General features: G+C 37.7%; 1 protein-coding gene across 4 annotated transcripts; it reads right to left on the bottom strand.

The window, feature by feature from the left end:
- Window positions 1–5,588: 5,588 nt before the first annotated feature.
- On the bottom strand, window positions 5,589–21,173 carry NDC80 (NDC80 kinetochore complex component). Of its 4 annotated transcripts, none has more exons than XM_088056710.1 (17): window positions 20,946–21,173; window positions 19,128–19,343; window positions 18,653–18,739; window positions 17,775–17,898; window positions 17,475–17,647; window positions 16,184–16,286; window positions 15,357–15,446; window positions 14,019–14,112; window positions 12,776–12,882; window positions 11,822–11,966; window positions 11,419–11,624; window positions 10,088–10,240; window positions 9,738–9,827; window positions 9,147–9,239; window positions 7,493–7,623; window positions 6,885–6,987; window positions 5,589–6,533 (listed from the first exon to the last, which is right to left on the bottom strand). In XM_088056710.1, the coding sequence occupies exons 2-17, from the start codon at window positions 19,226–19,228 to the stop codon at window positions 6,411–6,413; spliced, it is 1,923 nt and encodes a 640-aa protein (XP_087912836.1). In that variant the 5' UTR covers window positions 19,229–19,343; window positions 20,946–21,173; the 3' UTR covers window positions 5,589–6,410. The 4 variants fall into 4 exon arrangements, with proteins under 4 accessions (XP_087912836.1, XP_005517289.2, XP_087912847.1 ...); XM_005517232.3 differs by having other exon boundaries at window positions 20,983–21,173; XM_088056721.1 differs by lacking the exon at window positions 20,946–21,173 and adding an exon at window positions 20,671–20,793.
- Window positions 21,174–21,205: the final 32 nt, after the last annotated feature.

Below are 21,205 nucleotides of genomic sequence, written 5' to 3'. Positions count from 1 at the left end.
ACACCTTCCCCGCACACTTCTCTCCTTCCCAGATCTTCCTCCCCTCAATGGCACAGGGAGTCGTGGAATTTGGTTTACAGTCAGTTAGTTCATCATACATTGTTCCTGATGCCGATCAGCAAGATGAGTCCTTCCCCTGCTCCAGTATCGGGTCCATTCCACAGGAAACAGTTCTCTGCAAACTGCTGGAATTGTGGGTCACCTGTTCACAGTTTGCAGTCCTTCAGGCACAGCCTGCTCCAGTGTGAGGCCCCCACAGGGTCACTAGTCCTGCCAGGAAACCTGCTCCAGTGTGGGCTCCTCTCTCCACAGGTCTCTGGCAGGAGCTTATTCCAGCATGGGTTTCTTATGGGTTCACAGTCTTGTCTTGGGCATCCACCTGTTCTGGTGTTTGTCTCTTCCAAGGGCTGCAGGTGGACCTCTGTAAGCCACAGGAAGACAGCCTGCTTTACCTTGGTTCTCACCATGGGCTGCAGAGGAATCTCAGACCTGGAGCATCTCCTTCCCGTCTTTTTCCACTGACCTTGGTTTTAACAGGGTTGTCCCTCTCCCATATTCTCACTCTGCTCTTTGGCTAGAATTTCAGCTGCACAATCACCTTTATTGTTTCCTTCTTAAATACGCTGTCAAAGAGGTGTTGCCACCATTTCTGATTGGCCCAGCCTCGGCCAGTGGCACATCCATCTCAGAGCTGCCTCGGACATTGGCTGTGCTGGACATGGAGGAATCTCCAGCAGCTTCTCACAGAAGCCACCCCTGTAGTCCCCCTGCTACCAAGACCTGGCTGTGCAAACCCAACACAAGCACACACAAAAGACAGATGGTATTTAAGGAGCTTCTAGGCTAAGTATTTGTGCTCTCAGCACCCTTAATGAATCACCTGAGGAGTAGCTTCTGAGGAATCAAACCATCCAGTGTGGAGTGGTCCGGCCAAAGAGGCAGGGATTTGATTTTAGACCGGCAGTGTTAAAGTGAGAGGTGTGGCTTTCAAACCTGGGAAGAGTTACTCCAACCCCAAATCCCTCGTGGAGTGTCAACCCGAAGTGTTTTGCTCTTCTTGTGTTGCTATTCATTGTATTATACTGCATTAACCCCTCCTATTGTATGCAATTGGTTTGTGCCCCTGGGGCTTCTCCCTTGCTGTGTCTCTGTTGGACCCAGACTCCACGCTGGATCGACCCTACTAAACCCACTACCCTGCGTCTGTTCAGGGTTCTACATTTCTGAATTATGCTGGGTTAATTCCTGTGTTGGTGATGCCCAAATAAATAAGTTTAACCCAAGTTTAACCAAATGGAGACCCTCTCGTTGATTTCCCATGTTCGTCACTGCTGGCTGCACCTCCGTGGACATGATACTGTTTCAACAGACGATGCAACAATCCAGCAGTTGCTGGAAGAGATCTTAATTCATGCTGCTTTGTCATTCCCTGATTTCTTATTCACACCTTTAAAATTCTATATCTTTCAAGTTTGTGGTTTTCCTCTTAAAATATCTAAACTTGTCTGAACTGTGCAACCTCTGACCGTTTTCCCGTTGTCTTGTGTGACTTAACTCTGCAGCTTTCCTTATTACTTTGTTACAAGTGATGGCCTAACCCTTGGGAGGGGGAAGAGGATGGTGAGTCACTACCCACTAGTAGTCAAGCAGACCCCATTATTTGGTGTCCACTCTGCATTTCAAATCTAATGTAATTTCCATGGCTAATCAAGACCTTCCATATAATTAGAACTAATAACTCCAGATGTTCTTTTCCAGGCAGAATAGTGACTAGGCACACCAGTTGTCATGCATGACTGTGCTAGTGTTCAGTGTTGTCAGAACCACGGCTTCTACCAATACAAAGGTATTCACTATTCTGAATCCTTGGAGAAAAAGCTAGATAAAATTACATACATCTTGCTTGTTTCAAAATACTTATACACATTCCATCACTGCCTGTTTTTCCTTCTTCTTTGGAGTCTTGCCAGACTGATAAATGTTTCTTTAGAGGTGAAATTAGAGTAACAGACAATTTTATATGCCTTCTAAATCTTTGCCTTGTGCAAAGGGTTCTTAAGACTAAAATGCTTATCAGGTCACTGCCAATTAAAACTGTGGTCTCATGCATGAGGTCCTAGGGAAAACAACATACAAACCACATATCACAAAGGCTCCTTGTTAACATTAAGCTGTTGATTAGAACTTCTGTAATGGAGGGACAGGGCAGCAAATCATCCTGTAGACACACATGTGATCCTGTCTACCTCAGGCAAATACTGGGACTGGTAGACCTTTATGAACCAGGGTTCACAAAAGGTCCACTCTCCAGCAGGCAGTAGTAAACAACAGACCTGGCATCTGTCACTGTCTAGAAGTCCTGTAAGCAGATCTAGTCCTACCAAAAAAAATAAAAACAAAAAAACCAAAACAAAACAACAAAAAAATCCTCACCAAACTGCAAAATGAAGTTCCCTCGGGCTGAGTGATTGGTCTTTGCCAATCTCCTGATATAGGATTGAAGATGTCAGTGCATGTCCCTTGGATATAACACTGGCTAAGGCATTGATAGTCCCTCATCCAGTGGGGGACACTGAGGCCTTTGTGTCTTCTGTACTTCTTTATTTAAAAGGAATAAATGGCATCAACACTTCTAACAAGGGTCTAAAATGTGAAATAATGATGATTCAATAGCCCTATATGGTGGAGAGCTTTGCAAACAAAAAAGATTCAGTGATACGTGATTTCATCATACCAAGACCTTTTCAGAGCCAAAAATCTGTAGACAGAAAGTATTGCAAAAACAGGTAAATTCCTTATTCTGTACTATTGCCAAAAGTGAAGGGTTAACTGGCTCTAAAGGACACATTAAGTTTTCCAGTATTAAAGCAAATAAGTGCACCCCAAAGAAGAATGTAACAATTACATGTATAGTCTCTTCAGATTGTTTGCAGTGCTCAAAATACTTGCATATCAAATAACCTATAGATTAGGAATGAATAGGCAATACCCTTGTTCACAAAATCTCCATTGTTTTACAGTCACTTGGCATGAGAGACCACAGTCTTCCTTTTTGACTAGAGCATTGCAGTGAGAGTGTTGCCCTTTAGTGAAAAGGGAATGTCTTCAGCTATTGGCTTTTTCTTCTTCCTTACTTTTTCAAAAAAAATTAAAAAATACAGGTGTTTTTTTTAATTCTAACACAGATGTTAGAGCAGGGATGAGAACTCCCATAAAAGGCCAGAGCAGGCAAAACCACAGAATCACAGAATCCAGCTCAGAACTAAAGGCTTGCACAGGCATGCCATGCTTTACATTGGCAAAAACAATGAAGAGCATTGCAGAAGCCTCATACAAGTGAGCTGAACAGACACTGCAAAGTTAAGGCCTTAGCATGCACAGGTTGCAGCAGGGGATGTTTAAATTAGCTATTAAGAAAAATTTCTTCACAGCAGGAGCTGTCAAGCATTGGAACAGGGTGCTCAAGGAAGTGGTTGAATCACTAGCCTTGGAGGCATTTATAAGTCATGAGGATGTGGCACTCAAGACATAGTTGAGTGGTGGACTGGGCAGTGTTGGGTTAACAGTTGGACTTAATGAAATTAGAAGCCTTTTCCAACCTGAATGAATCTGCATGATGCACTCAAGAAATACTCCAAAAAAAGAACTACCTCGTTCTTGATGGTGATGAGACAACAATATATGGAAAAAACCAGCATACCCTAGGGAAAAGAAAAAAGCTATGGAGTTCCAGTATGCTTCTACAGCATCAAGTGCTATTTTTTATAGCTAAATAATAATAATAATGAAACAGATGCAAGAGTGGTAACATAGAGGAAATACTTATGTAATACTAAAAGGTTGCTTGGTGTGATTAATGCCAAAAGGACACCACATAAATCATTGTCAAAGCAGCTTGGCCCTATGTTCCTAATAATTTTTAAAAAGCCGTCTATTTTTAAAAAGGTTAAAGCAATTTTTATTCCTCTATAGCTTATATGAAGAAAATGTTTCTATATTTTATTTTTCCTCTACACAATGCATGTTCAACAGCAAGGAGAGCCAGGGAATTAGTATCTGCTGCTAAGATAATTATCTAGTTCTGTGAGGAAAGTCAGATTAATTGGGATTTTATGTAGTATTTCTACACTAGCAGTAAGAGTCAGTCCTTTATAGAAACAGGTATAAGAAATTTTATTGAGTATAAGAATACAAAGACTTGATACATTAAACTGTACAAAAGGTACCCTAGCACTAAATGAGGCAACTGTATCCATACAAAAGCCAAAATTTACAAATGACTCATACTACTGAAATGAACAGGTGCTGTGGTACTTTCACATTAAGACTTTACATTCCAATAAAGAAACAAAACCAAGAGCAGTAATCATTTTCTAGTGCCTACTGCCTAAATTTAAAAGCCATAGTCCAGAACACAAATCAAAAATAACTACCTGACTTTCAACATCACAGAGGAGACATGTTCAAGAAGGATTTAAAAATTCCCTCAATTTTCAAATTGTGAAGACACAGTGCCTAGTAAAACACTGTCTGGTGTTGATCTGTTAGATTACAACAAACAGCTCCATAGAACCAAGATCCAAATTTGAGGTGGTTCTAAGCAGCGTAGCTTAACTGACATACAGACCAATAACAAAAACATGTTGCCAATGTTCCTAACATGGATTTTTTTTTATTTTTTATTACTTGGACTACTTTAATTTCAGAATATTACATTGGCCAGTGCATTACGCAAAGGCATTGTGATTTGACCAGTGTTCATTAGGGTTAATATTAAGTCCTTGGAAATGCCCTTTATTTTGCTTTCATTTAATCAGCTGACTACTGCATATGACAAGGAACCTACAGATGCTACAAAACACAAGATCAGTATAGAAGCAGAGACAAACAGGTATGGGAGAGTCAGAGAGCACAGCCCCTAAATAAGCACATAGTTTAAAGGAATGTGGCTCTCATATATGACTCATAGTTTTGCTATGTTAGATTGCCACATTGCTTTAGATAACAAAAATTTTAAAGAGATCACAAAAGGAAAAAACTTCTAAAGAGAAGGAAGTGGGATGCAGTTTGTTACAGAAAACAAAAAGTAAGAGTCTGTAAAGATAACAGAAAAGAGGACAGCAAAAGAAAGTATAAAAATTTCCCACCTGTCAGATTTTTCTAGCTGTCCAATTAAAATTCTGGAGTATAAGAGGAACAGAAAATTAGAAGCTTAAATAATGTCATCATTATCATATCTGAAACAAAATACTCGTACTAGGGCCAGAAAATTCATGCACTATGTTAAGGACAACTGAGTTTTAAACTCATTCTGCAAAAATAGCCTAGAATTAGGCAATTCAGTTTGTATTTGCAGTCTGTGTTTAGATAGTCTAACTCAAGTTTTGTTGTATATCCTAGGGATCAGTGTTTCATTCAAGTATTGTAGAATTAAGGAGCAGCTTCCTTTACCTATCAGCTGCTAAAAGCCTTTAAACAACTGCAAAATTGTTTTTATCTTTGTATATTTGAATGTCTGAACTCTAAAGACAACACTCAAATACTTCAATGCTATCATTGGGAAATACCATCATAAACGACCCAAGATATGAATGCTGGGTTTTATTTATTTATTTTTAAACACAAAATTATACACAGAATAGATAAAAACATACTATTTTCACATAGTATCAATCTGCTTTCTTCAAAGTATTTTAGACCAAAGCTGCCCATACACTGATTTCACTGTTACTTTCTTGAGGAAGAGAAGTCAAATAGAGTCTGTCCAAGTGGCCTAACAAGAATACAGACATTTTAGACCATTTTGATGTATCTAACATGAACCAAATCTAACTCATTAGATAAACACCAAGAATTCATATGATGTCCTACTTAGAACTTTCTCTGGTACACATATTCAAGATGTTCAGTGAAGTTTCATCTGGGAGTATGAGCAACTAAAGACAAAACTTGGTGTTCAAACTACTATGTTTCTTTTTCTAGACTATTTACAAGACTACTATATAAGGAGTCTTGTTTTCTTTTCAAAAGAGGTTTTGATTTTTTACTCATGTAAGAGGTGTCTCTGTGCAGTTTCATAGGTAACTGAACAAGCAGGAGACAGACATTTACATTTTGTCTTGTTAGTAAAATAAACCTTGGAGAAGGATGTGAACTGTCTGTCATGCACGTGCCCTAAATGTATACACATGCTATTGCAAGTACAAAGTCTGAGCAAAGCCTTTCTTAAGAAAACGAAAATATGTTGTTTAATTCTTTAATGCATTTGTGTCAACAAAAAGAATGTTCATAACTACTTCCTTCCACTTAAAACCAGTTTCAGTGCTAAATACAGGTAGTATCCATCCTTTTAGAAGGCCTCATAGAAGAGCTTCAGAAATGCAACATTTTTATCTCCATCTTTGTAGTGATTAGAGACTTTCAGCCTTCTTTTTATAACTCTCTAGGATGCTGGTCAAGTTTGACAATAGATCTTCAGACATGAATTCTTCATAGTCTCTGTAAATTTTCACATTCTGTTCATCAAGGTATTTCTAGAAAAGAGGTACAGAAAACTTTATTAGCTCTATCATGATCTGTTTTGTACTGATTCTGTTAAAGCATTTTAAGCAGTCATTGCATAGGGTAGCTGATCTCAGTTAAACACTTTCCTGAGGGACATCTACCAGAAGCAGGTTTAACCTGACAGGATGTTACTGCTGAAACTTAGTGATCAATTCTGATTATACCAAAGGTTTTGTCAGAAAATTTAACTAAAATCCATGGACTCGGTGCAGCAGCTAAATAACTGATACTTCCTTAGAAAAAGTAAGTTCTAATTTCCAAGTGTTTAACTATGAATGTCTCTAGAGAGATTTAATTCTGAATATCAAATTTTAGCTTACCACTATAGATGCTATATGATTAGCAACTGTTTCTATAAGATGACTCAAGTTATCACCAATTTTCCTCTTCTCTTCTGTTGTTGTTTGCAGAACAACTTGATATCTAAAAGGTAAAGATACTCAGAAGGTCGTGTTCTAAATTAAAGAATTCCTAACATTTAAAACAATCACTTCAAATCGGATTTATCATCATGTTTAGCCATATTTTTTTCTATTAGGATTAATTGGAACCAAGTTAGAATATATTAATACTCAATTTAAAAAAAAAAAAGTCTGTATTTTGCTAACTGATAAGAAACAATGTACCTTAGAGTCTGAATACTCTTTCCAGACTTTGAGGTATAAAATATAAGTTTGGAAACTAATTTCTTTGCTACAACCATATATATATATAAAAAATTACATGGAAAACAGGAGTTTTGATGCAGCAGACAAATATAAAAAGTAGCAAAATAGTGTTGAGGAGGAACACCTTTCAGTTGTTAATTTGTGAAATTGATACACTGAGATGGATACATGCTGAAACAACTTTATGTTACATTCAAGAGAATATCTTTATCCTTAAAAAACAAAATAAACAAGGCAAACATGGAAGTTACGAGTCTTACTGTAGTTGGAGATCATGCAATTCATTTGTGGCTTCACTGAGACCCTCATAGACACCACTCTCAAGTAACTGTTTATGCTTTTCTAATGATTCCCGTACATTTGCACATTTTTGCTCTTCCTCTTCTATCTCCTATAGTCATAAGAGGAGAAAAAAATTGTATTGCTCAGGAATAATTTTTTTTTCTTCTTTTTATTACCTGATTACATTCTAACGCTTGAATTCAAAATTCACACAAGTAACTCAAATTTCAGAACTGAAAAAAAGAAAACCCAAGGACATCTTTCCCAAACAAAGTTTCAGCTATTTTCTGTATCATCCCCATCCCAGAATAAGCCTAACCATCTCTTTTTTCCTTTAACCATATTTAAAGGCCTGTGTTGCAGCTAGTTTCCCCTCACAGTTAAACTCAAAACGTGTTGCTTAGATAGTCTATATAGCTTAGAAATGGCACATCATGAGCACCTGTTTCTAGGTTAAAAAAATACAACCACATTTGAGTAAGAAAACGGCTTTTCCTTTTTGTCTGAGAGTGCAATTCCAAGCAATCATCTCTTCAAGGAGAATGACACTGTTGACGCTATACACAAAACCAAACAAAATTCTGTCATCAACTCAACATGCGATTCTGGTAGATTACTGAAGCATCATTCTTAAAAAAATAATTTTAATACTTAAGACTTACAAACAGCATTTTAAAAATTACAAGAGGAATTACATGACTATGTCTTATTATATATGTTATTATATATATTACTATATATGTTATTATAAACATCCAATGGCAACTGTGTATTTTATGAGCTTAACTTCAGAGAAAAGTATATGCACGAGCAGAGAACAAAAGCTAAATTTCATGTGGTTTTGAAAAATATAAACTAAATTAATTGCCCTTAGCCAACTCAGCAGGTATTAGCAGTGAAATAACCCTGTTTCCTGGCTATAGCACAGGAGTTAGGATTTACAAGAGCATATATGGCAAACACTGGCTTAGTTCAAAGAACATTTTTCTGCAGGGCACCTCAGCCCCACCAAAACAGTGTTGTCAGAGAAGTTGGGAGGTACCAAAATAGCCACTCAGTTTTTAACAGAGAGGGCTATGTTTTGTTGCTGAACTGCAAGAGGGGAAAAGGATAGGGACTGCTCCTGTGCTGGGAAAGGAAGCTAAAGCAAGCAACAGTTTAAGATCCTTAGAACAATTTAACATACTTTTGGCCAGCCAATGATTTCCTTAGTTTTTACACAAGCTGATTAAACATGTTTACTAAAAAATGTAAATGTATTTATCACAAACAAATTAATTAGACAAGGCAGATTCTGTTAATCTTAAAATCTCCTTCAAGCACATGCGTGAAGACATCCTGAGGTCAGATGATTGCTGCTGCTTTTATTACTGGATGCAGTAATTTAAGATTTGCAGGATCTGCTACAGTATCATGCCAGATTCTCTTACAAGTGAGTGAAAACTGATTCAGTTAAGGTAGCAGCCAAATAACTTTTCTGAAAAGAATGAAAAAATCCTGTAAGAGGAAGGAAAGAAGACAAAGGTGGAAGCCCAAACAAAAATGCAACCCCAAAACTTATCTATAAACACAAAGATTAAGGATAAGGGTATGATTAAGGATAAGTTGTCATCAAGCTATAAGAAGTTCTACCTTAAGCTTCTGCTGGTAAAGATCATCCAGCTTTTCAGCTTCTTCTGTCAGCATTTTCACATTGCGTTTCTTTTCCTCTAGCATTACATTCACCTAGGATGAAAACATAACTGAGGAAATATGGTTCAAAAAGAATTCCAACATATAAATACATGCCATCACAAACTACACCTGCTATCTCCCAAAAACCAATTAAACTAGGCTAGGCTGCAATACCAGCAAACCAAATATTGCTAAAAATCTTCCTGATGACAATTTGTCAGTGATGGTAAGCCACACAATTGACTGGAATGGGCAACTTATGAAAAACAAATATTTCCAATATTTATGGTCAAATATATGTAACCTACATAAACTTTAATTCAGAGAATACACAATATTTCAACCAACGAAGTCCCCAATTCTTAGAAAAACTTTTAGGTTCCATCACAATTAAAGTTTTCTCACAGTTTCTCCCCCTCTGCTTGTCCTCAGAAAAACCTCCACCAATCCAAAAATCTAACCCACCACACCACACTTCATCCATGCAAAAGGTGGAATGAAAGCAGCAGATAAGGTTTTAGGGCTCCTAATCTTCATTAGCCAACACACCTGGTCCAAAGTATCTTCCAAAGTCATTTTCCGTTGAGTAGCTTTACAGATTTCCTCCTCAGTCTCATTCATGATCTCCATGAGGGGAGCCTGTAATAAACACACAAGAAGATCTGACAAATACAGTTTGCTTATTTGAACCAAGATACATATTTTCTTTCTATTTTTTTTAGGCTACTATATTCTCCAAACCAAAACATCTTGTATATACAACATCATTATAGTGACTCATCACACAAACTTCTCAATGACATTTCACTCTGAGATTGATAGATGCTTTCCAGCATTTCCAAAGAAACACATCTTTTTTGTGAGTGGTAACTAAAGCCTTCAGTGTTGACTCTACTTACCTTGATCTGAGTTCTGTATCTGACTAAGCAATCTGGTCCTGCCTCAGGATTAAACTGAATCTCAAAGTCATGGCCTTTGGAATTCTCAGCACTTACTGGAATTAATTTCAATTTTCGAGCCAGTTTATGATACTCCGCCAGTTGCATTTCAATCTGCTCAGAGGAGAAAAGGGCAGAAATCATAGAAGAGATACAAATTAAAAGCTTTGTGAGAAGCATTCATATAATACTTTAAACAAGTTCCTGAGTTGCTCTCTCTACAGACACGATTCCTGGTTACACCAGAGAGCTGTATGTAACACCAGTCCAGCAGTTTGCTGCATTAGGTACTGTTTTATGATTCTTTCAGTTTGCTCAGCCAGGTTTCTCAGTGTATGTGGCTGACACTGAATGGTTTCACCTGTGGCTTTCCATATTCATCTGCCATAATTTCTCCTGCCTCAAGTTTTTGAGAATTAGCTGACAGGGAACTAAAAACATGCTGGAAAATAACACTAAACCAATGATCAGTCATCAGGTCAATATGCCTTCTCTCATTAGTCTTGACAGGAAATGCCACACAGCCACACATCCTTATAACAAACTAACTTGAGTATGCCCTGAAACAAAGCTTATTAAATGCTCTAACTACTAATTAATGAGTGCTATTTATATGCTAACAAAGAACCCAGGGTTTTTTTTTTTCCAGTTTTATGTGCTTCATACTTGCACAGAAGGATTTAAGTTAATACAAGTGTTTGATAAAGGGTAACCCTACCAAATATATTTGAATTTTTTTTTCTTTAGTTCTCCAACTGGCAAAGCAGAAGCTTTTAAATCCCATCACCTACAGGATTATATATTTTCATTCTGTTTGATGGGATTGAACTTTGCCCTTGAAAGATGTTACAACTTCTACACAAAGAACTAATCAAACCCTAAATGCATGCAAAGCTATTGATTCAAATAATAGTTTTGCCTTGCTTCCTTGCTATGAAATATTAACATTAGTCTGAAATTTCTTGTGTTATCAAACCAATGGCATGCTAATGTTATCAAAGCTTTTAATGCTACAGCAGTGAGAGCTGACAGTGATTCATATTCTAGCTACATCTCTTATGGAGAAAAAAAAGAATACATTTCCATTAAGTGCAAAACAGAAAAAGAGGAAAAAAAAGAGAAACATCTTTCAGCAATATTGTAAACAGAGGCCATTCTTGACAGTTTTGCCTGGTTAGATACACTTATGGTGGTGTTAGATTATATAGGAAAGAAACTATCAAGACTCCAATTTGAAGTTTATATGATGACAACTGACAGCCACCTCTGAGTGTAGTGTGGTCTTCACATACCCCCTCTTTATTCCTAGCATATTTTATCTCTTCATTCCACAGCAGATGTTCTTCTGCTTCCAGTTCCTTGGTCAGCTTGTTAATGGTTTGCTGCAGCTCATTTCTCTCGTGATTTAGTCTCTCAATGTCCGCAGCTGAGTACTTTTGGTTATCTAAGACGTGCCGGAGCCGGGCATTCTCCTGCTTCATTGCTTCTACTTCCATTTCTAAGTTCACAAAACATTTGTGAAATGGACATAAAAGAACTATTAGACAAAAAATAGTTTTATTAGCAATCCATTCTGGAAAGTTTATTTGTAGCATCATCCTACTCCAAGGATCAACTTCTGTCCTCAAGCTAAGAACTACAATTTGAAGACTATTTATAGCTACACTGTCCTGACTGTGATCAAGGCCTCCTTACCTGCTGTCTCAACTTCATCATTAACACTTTCCAATTTTTTATCAAGGATGGCTATATGAGATTCCAGACTAGCCAAATAAGCCTGGTATTTCTGGACGTCTCCTTGAAGAGATGATTTCACGTTTCGTAGCGTTACTCTACGATCCTAGGAAATGGGTGAGAAAAACAATCACTCTTAGATGAATATAAAATAATGACTTCACTTTCCAGACAAGACCGTAGAATAACTGGTCAATATCAATAGCACAAATATAAAACTAAAGAACTTTAACAATTTTTAAGCTCTGTGAGAGCTGAGTCAAGTCAAGCACCTTTAAAATAACAGCTAGGAAGGCTGGAAAGATTCTTGCATTTCAGCATTAGGTCTCTCATTTACATCAGACACTGCATGTAGAAAATTCTTATTACAGGTAGTTCACAAAGTAACTCTAATAATATATGGAAGGCAGATAAAACTAGGGCATGCATGGAAAGCCATGAGTAAACCCGGTGCATTTTGCACAGCAAGAGTTTTAATTTGCCACCTGCACAGCCACTAACCCATTTTTAAGCTCATGATGCATTAAAAGCAGAATCCAGCTTTTCAAGCAAAATATTTTCCATAAAATATATTGTTACCACTGAATCCCACACCTCACACCAACACTTTTGGAAAAAATAATGTTGAAATTTATATTAAAAAAAAGAGGTTCAAGTATTTTATTAATATTTCAGTCAATACAAGACCTTATTATGTGGAAACATCTGCACATTATCGAACAAATAGTCACTGAAGACTCCACAGAAAAAGCCTTGTTCTACAATGGTATAAAGTCTGTAAAAACCTGGCCTAATTAAAATCCTAAAGCACTGAAAATAATTTTCTATTTGTTATGTATTGTAAGTATCTTCATTAAGAAATGGTTAATAATATAAAGTTCAACTCCACCATAAAAATAGACACAATTTACTAACCGGCTCGCTTTCCTTCTCTTTTTCTAGTCTTGCAATCTCTTCTTGGAGTCTTTTGTTCTCAGCTGCTAAACTTTCCATCTTGACTTGATCTATATTAAATAAATCCTCTGTAGGAGAGAAGAAAAAGCGGGGTTACAAATTAATCTCACTTAATATTACCACCTATTTTGAGTATCTGAACTTAAGCTTCAGCACAGTAAATACCCATTATCCGGACAATTATTTTACACTAAAGAAGCAACTACAAAAACACAAGAAATTATCAGAAAAACCCTTCATTCAAATGCAACTAGGCAAAAACCCCAAAACGAACAAGAAGAGAAATTGGTTTCTCAGTCCTCATGACAAAAACAGTTCAAAGTCTCTCCCAAGAGGTAAGAGTTTCCAAACTCTCATACAGCCCATACCACAAGAGAGTACACAAATCAGACTACCTTGTGAACTTAGAACAGATCAAAGTTATTTAACAACCTCTTTCTTATCCATATACTTCCTTGCTTCTTGAGACATCTTTTCCCTTACTTCACTTGGCTTTGCCAAAGAATGGGATGATTATTTTTTTCTAATATCCAGCAACAGTGTGGTAGCTTGTTTCCTCTCCAGCTGAAGGCTCCAGTTTGCAAACAAAGGGCCCTTAGTCTAGCTTTTCATAGGAAATCAAAGAAAGTAAGAAACACTTTTCTTCCTTGTTCTCACATTCTGTTTGTATTTTTGTAGGTGGTGAGTAAAAAAAAACCTAATAATTTTCCACCACCCGAAGACAAACACAGGTACATGCTGAATCGCATACAAGAACTCTCACAATAGAGTTTGAAACTCTTGCAGACTGTTTTCACAGCTTTCAAAAGATGAACTTTCTTACTTATCAGGTGTGCATCCTCTGATAATCATCCTTTTTCTTGATTTTTAATTGTTAGCTTTCCCATAAACAAGACACAAATATGACATGAACAAGAGTCATCTGCATAGATGGGAGTTTGCATCTGAAGAACTGTATACTGGTTTTCTGTGACAAACCACTAAAAAAACAGGTGACACAGCTACAGCTGATAGCAGATCATCACCTATCCATCTGTACTGGTAAAAATATATAAAAAAGAGAACATTAAAAGTTGAAGTAACCAAAAGGTACTTAGGAATTCGAGATTCCCTTGGATCACTTTCACTTGTAAACCAAACAAACTGATGCTAGGAGAAAAACCAGTAACACAATTGAATACTTAATTAAGACTCAAAAACTTACTTAATTTTGACTGCACTTCAGCATCCACTTCTTCAAAGGTATCTCTCCCTTTCATGAAAAGATCATAGCACTTCACACAGTAGTCCATGAAAAGCTGAAAACAATTTTAAAATCTTTCATTTCAACAATTCCAAGGCCTGTAAAATATCTGGGTAGTCTAAAGCTACTCAGTCACAGGAATTAAACAGACACCAAAATATCTTTCAATGCTTTGATTGTACTTTTGTAAAATTAAACATTTTTCTTTCCTTTGAGAAAAGAATGTCAGCAGATTATATTCAGACAGAAGGAGGCATCTATAATTCACTTTATGAAAGATCTAGAAATTCTGTATATTTCTGTGATATTTAACAAGTATTGAAGGTACCATATTTAAGAATTTTTCATCTTGACTGATATGATTCTCTCAGGCTAGTTTATGGAAACTGGAGGTCTGTTTAACAGATCTCTTCAGTAAATATGACCATTAAAATTCAGATCTGCAGATGTCAAAGAACTAAGCTAGAATTAACAAAAGCTTACCCAAAAAGAATCTGTTAGACACTGTTACAGATGTTTCAGAAGCAATTACACCAATATTGTGAATTTTGTATCAACATATATGCATAAGTGTCAGTGTAGAAGAACATTTTTAGTTTAAAAACATTTTTACTTGCCAACCATCAGGTTGTAACCTTAGTCCAAAACCATGATTTAACTTGATTTTTGCAATTCTCTAATTAAATGTTTAGCTTATGTGACCCCTTCCAAACACCTGTTGTGTGTTAACACTGAGTTAAATCTGAGTAGTACTAATAATCAATGATAAATTAAAAAGAAACCAAGCTTTTGGATTTTTAAGACCCTGAATTACATTGCCACCGTATTTTGTGGCTCATAAATAAAACATTATAACCAATTTTTACATAGTTAACTGACTAGATACTGGCAGGAGCCACTATATTTAGAATTAAGTCACTGTCTTTACACTGCACTGCTGTGAACCTCAGAAGTCTTGATTGCTAAAGCAAAGTATTCCAGAAACTCTATTAAAACAATAAGCAGCATGATTCCCTTTCTCCACAAAGGAGAACTGAAACAGTAGGTGCTTGGAGAATAAGGCACTTCTGTTTAATACCCAGTTTTCACCAATAGACTGGCCATGATGCCTGCTCAGGATATAGTTGATCAGGCTTTTTATATAATGCTACTCTACTTCCTAGAAAGTGTTGTGAATATCAAAGGGAACAGAATCTATAAATACATGACAACAACCTAAACTGTATTTAAATTGTGTTGCTACAGGACATGGCAAAATTCAGTTGAGCAATTCTGATTCCAATTTCCTTTTTATGGTACCTTATGATGTACAATTCCATCATCCACCTCTCCTCCCCAGTTCTGTGCATCATCAAACGATGGTGGGTTTTCCCTGATCGCATTGTACAGCTGAAAAGCAGAGGTGCACACACAAAGAGCAAATGTGAACACATCCATTAGTTTTCATATTGGTTTCATGATAAGAAGCAGAGTAACACTGGATTACGATTTCAGTAAGCAGGTTGGAGTGAGCCTGTGTTGAGTTGACTAAACACACAAGTAAAGAGGCATGAACTGGACAGTGAACACTGTCAAATTGTCTTGTGTCTTTTCAGCAAAAAAAGACAGGATTTTCATGGGTGCTTAGGTCAGCAGTGGTGAACTTCTGTCACAGATTCCAAATTTTGCTCAGACCTGAGCTGGCAGCAACAACTATTTCCACAACTAAAAAACTCAAACCCAAAATTAAATAAAAACACCCTGCCCAAACACAAAACTTGCCACTCTGTATAAGAATTACAGGGCATTTGAATAATTTCAGTTGAAAATTCCATCCTTAGATTTCAAATTTAGGAGAGAATGGTAGATGTCACAACATTCGCACTGAAGATATATGTTATATTCAATTATTATACTCATAAACTTCTCATGTTTAATGTATGTATAAGTCAGTATTTCCCCACCTTTTTTTTATACTTTAGTTTATCCAGTGCATACATTTAAAGAAAAAAAATATCACAATATAACATGAAAAGCTCACTTTAAAAGTTACTAAAACATAAGGCTGAGGGTCAGCTCCCAGATGACAGTTAAGAACACCCAACTTTTTCCATACCTATATGTTAAAGAAATTTGTTTAACGTTACCTTGACACAATCAATTAACCAAACCAAAGCTGCCACAATCTGAGGCCAGGTGTGTGGTGCGCCCACAGTATACATGGAGCTTTTTGACAGGGCAAAGGGGTACCTATAATACCAAAAAAGATACACTTTTAATAGCTGTGGCAGACAGTGACGAAATCAAATCAGCATATTTGGAAAATAACACAGCACATTTTTATATGTGGATGAAAGCACAGGAGGAAGAGCAAACTCAGTTGCACTTTATACTGTACTTCAAAGGAAATTAAGTTCTTACAGCACTATTTTATTCAATTATTGTGGGTTTCTCATTTTGTGATTCATAGACTATCTTAATTTGAAAAAGATCCCTAAGGATCAACAAATTCAACTCCCTGCTCCTTATAGAACTGTCTACAACCAATCTGTATGATCAAGAGTGTCATCCAGATGCTCCTTGAACTCCCAAAAGACAACTTCAAGTGAATTGTCAGAATTAGTAATTTTATCCAAAATTACACTCTTGGTGCAGCAGAGTGTAATCCTTTTCAACGATTCAAGCTAGGTCAGCAGTTTAAAATGTTACAGATTAAAACAAAATTTTATTAAAATGCCGAGAAGTGAACAAAACAGATTTACACCTACATTTAAGGAGCCCTGGCACTTTCACACCATCACGAGTTCAAATCTACAGGAGTAAAACAGCCTTTTTTTTTTTTTAATGAGATTGAAAATTCACAATTAACAATAGCCAGAAGATTTTCTTTCTTGGAAAGTGTTGGGGCATTAATAATTTCAAACACTGAACAAATTCAGCAATAAACTACTCAGCTACTTAGTGTTTTTTCACCTAAACAGTCATTTTTGTTATCTCCACATTCTGTTTTCAAAGCAGAATAAGAGAAATTGCAAGAAAACATATTTTAAACTAAATTGACTTGATCCAAAAATTCTGGAAATTTTAGTTGTTAGACTCTAACAAACTCTAAGAAAGGTCTGTCAAGAAAAATTCTGTCTTATCTTTCAAAGTTTTATACAAATAATCAATTAAATTTAATGTTACAAAGCAAGATCCAAAGAGCTTATAGTTCTGCAAGTTTAAATATAAAATGTATAGTAGACTCTGAAAATCAGCAAGTAAATCTAGAGCTAAACAAAAGTGAAACAAAACTATCACAACATTGTACTTTTAGAGTCTCATCTGAATAAAAAAACCTATCCATTCTCCCCAACTATCAATGCGTAATTCTTAGCTTTTAAATTTCTAGCCATATCATATGTATTTAGCCCAGGAGACTAACAATAATCATCTTACCCAAGATCTTTAAAAACTTTGGGAATTTCCTCCTCAAATTTTGAGTCAGGCAGTTCATAAGAAGGGCAGAGGAATCTATAGATAAAGGTGAAGATCTTTAAAAAGTCCTTAACTGATGGAGATTGTAGAGATTTCATGGAAACATTGTGGGTGTAACCATTCTCAAGGAGGAACTGTGCAAAAGAAACACAGAATATCAGTCAGTAAATAAAATGTAAGAGTTGAAGCCAAGAGAAAGACCCTTCTGATTAGTACATTTTACACCTCATAACATAAGTGCAGAAGGAGTTAATATGTTACCTCACAAAGCTTCTTGATACATTGTTGGATGAATGTTTTGTCATGAAGGGGTCTGGGATCCTTTATCTTTTCTGTCCCAAACACACTGTACTGGCTGCTGCGGGACCCTCCAGCCCCACTTGCTCTAAGGACAGACAATAAACACAGGTCTTGTGATAATACATAGAAAGAACACTCCCCATGTTTAAGTCACAACACAAATGTTATGTTGATATTTTCTTTGCATTTGCAAAGTGATACTTGAAGTTTTCTCTTCATTTAAGGTGGTTGTAAAAACATCATCAGAGTGGGAACCACAATGCCACATGTGCAACAAAGGGATTATTGCATCCTAGATGAATACTTTCATCATTTTATTGAAAGAAATAAACTTTTAGAGAGCAGAAAAAAAAACCCCAAAGATGAAGAAGAAATCATGTTGGTGACTGTAAATAAAGACTAAAATATTTAAGGACCATTTAAAAGGAATAGACCTCTGCAGTATTGGGGTCCTATGAAAGAAGATACCCACAGCACAGAAAGTCATGAGCTAAGCAGAAAGATTATAGATTATTGGAAGGTTTGTATCTTAGAGAGAAGAAACTAATGCAGAGTATGCTTCAGATGTCATCCTTCCTTAAACAAGAAAATGTACTGAGATGCTCTTAAGGTCTGCAGTGCACGTAGTTCCCCCCAAAAAAAAAAGCTCCCAAAGCAATTCCTGCTCCACAACATTATTGTTTAGTGATCACAGACTGGAAGAAGGCAGACCTGAAGGTCTGCTTGCCTCAGATCCATTATTCACTATAATGAAAACCAGTCAAGAAAGAAAAATTCCAAAATTATGTAGGACCATTTTTGTTTTAATTTACAGTGAAGGGAACAAAACCTATCCATACCTGTTCCCAAAACAGCTGACTTTTCTTTCTGAAGCTCCAGATGTAGGTTTGCTCATACTCTGCTTCCCAAGGGTGCTTCTGTCCTTCCTTAGGAATAGAGAGAAGGATTCAAGTGACTATTTCTACCAATTCATCTTTTGCTTGTACAAGAACTATACATGCACTCATATATTCCTAAGCACCTTCATCATAGCAACATCTTAGAAAGGTCAGCTGATGCACCCAGCCATCTCCTAAGAAACATGTAACAAAGGGTTACCATTTGAAACATTACACAGGTATACAAAAAGGTTAAAGCAAGTATTGTTGCAGAACTGGAACACTTGTGCAAACATGCTTGGCTGTAAGGAGCCTTCTTCTCACTATTTCATTTTTTTTTCTCAGTTGCTACTTACAGACTCAGACACACTACTATCAATCTCTTCAGAATTAGTTTTATATACTTATTTTTAGCAATCTGACAGGCAAGACGTACATCTGAGGTGTTTGAAGACCCATCTTGTTGCTGTCCTGCACTCTCAGTGCCATCATAGATTGTCGGCTGCTGCTTCCAGCAATACTTGAGCTTCGCCTCATTGTGACTGCTGTAAATCACAACCCCTCAGTATTCCAGCAGTGTCAGAAAATCCAGGGTCTAAGGGTATTTTCTTTTCTGAATGCCACAATGATTTTCCAAAGTAAAGAAGTAGACCTGTACACATTGGACCAAAAAAATATAAAAAAAAAAAAAAAAGAAGAAAAAGATTATGTTAGACTCCAGAAATACGTAAGAGCAGCCACAGTCTTTTAAATCAACTGTTTTAGTGACAAAAGTCAGTGGTTACTCCAAATCTTCTGTTTTGCCTTTCTTTCTATTGGTCACTTCAAATCCCCAGGTTCCAAAAGCAAAAGAGCTTGAGAAATTTTTCAGTTCAGTCCACTGGGGAAAAAGGCCACACTACCATGAGTACACAAGTACTGCTTACAGCACTTCAGCCATACATCAGCTCCTGGGCTGCTCAATCTGAGCCTACCAATTCATTTGCTACTGATCTCCCAGAATCATAGCACAGTAACTGGAAAACCTATTCTGAGATAATATTATGGCTTTCTTCAGACTGTACATGCAGAATATAAATCAAACTGGAATATTAATACCATCATCCCCACAGTGGCATTAAGGTGGAATTTGAAGTAAACAGAATTAACTGAGGAAAAAAATGCCAGCTTCTGCCCCCGACAGAAGTTCTATCTCATTTGTGGAATGGGCTTAAATGACTGAATTATAACTAATAAAAGCCCCCTCCACTACAAACATTACCAAAACACATTATTAATATAAATTGTTGCTTCATTTTGCTTCCAGTTCCCCTGCTCACAGACCACAACAGAAGTCCAGCTCAAGCTCAATTCATAGGGCAGCATATTCCATGACTTCATTCTGTCTGGGGAAGAAGCTGCATTATTCCATTATTTTATCTGGGACCAACCACAAAGAGATTGAATTTTCACAAACATAGCAACTGATTAGCTTCTAGTATAACAGAATCAATTAGGCTGGAAAAGACCTGTGCGATTATCTAGTCCAATTTATGAGCAATCACCACCTTGTAAGCTAGACCATAGCTCTAAGTGCTACATCCAGCCTTTCCTTAAGCACCTCCAGGGACACTGACTTCCCCATTATGCTGGGCAGGTTTGATGATTGTTTAAGCCAGCTCAGCACACTCATTCACGACAGCGGTCCTTTCCAGTGTATAATCGCCTTTTCTGTGGAGGAATTCCTCCAACTGTCCCACCAAAGCCTGGCGCAGTTTGAGACCGTGTCCTGTCGCTTGCTGCCTGGGAGAAGAGGCCGACCCGCACCTGGCTACAGCCTCCTCTCAGGTGTTTCCAGAAAATTATAAGGTTGCCCAGAGTCTCTTTCTCTCCAGGCTCAGCAACCCCAGCTCCCTCAGCCACTTCTCACAGGACTTGTGCTCCAGCCCCTTCCCCAGCTCTGCTGCCCTTCTCTGGACACGCTCCAGCCCCTCACTGACCTTCCTGAACTGAGGGGCCCAGAACTGGGCACAGCACTGAGGCGCAGCCTCGCCAGTGCCGCGCACAAGGATTGTCACTGCCCTGCTCCTGCTGGCCACGCTGCTGCTGCCATTAACCAGGACGCTGTAAGAGCAGAACTGGAGCAGAGATGTAAGAGCAGTTTGCCAGAGGCAGCATGCCAGCAGGAAAAAAAAAAAAAAGAGAAAAACGTAGGAGCGCGGCAGATCCGGGCGCAGCTCCGCCCGCTCGCCCTGAGAGCGCCTCTAAACCGTACCGAGGGCGACCGGGGCACTCAGCAGCCCGGGACTCACCACCACTACCGCCGCCGCCGCACGGACATTTGTCCCGGTGGGTGAGGGTGATTGGTATTGGTATTGGTGTTGATGTTGATGTTGCTGCCGCTACCCTCCCGCTCCCCGCCCTGCTGTTACCACCAGCACCGCCGCCCGCTCGCAATTTCAAATATGCCCGCCCGGACGTCCCTCAGTGCGTCAGACGGAACTGCGTCACGGCGGGGCCGCGGGCGGAGCAGCG

The sequence above is a fragment of the Pseudopodoces humilis genome, chromosome 1, assembly GCF_049639895.1.
Source record: "Pseudopodoces humilis isolate 2021_Gansu_Grassland_sample_001 chromosome 1, ASM4963989v1, whole genome shotgun sequence".
NCBI lineage: Eukaryota > Metazoa > Chordata > Aves > Passeriformes > Paridae > Pseudopodoces > Pseudopodoces humilis.
The sequence above is the reverse complement of the archived record's forward strand: the minus strand, read 5'-3'. Positions and strand labels throughout refer to the sequence as shown.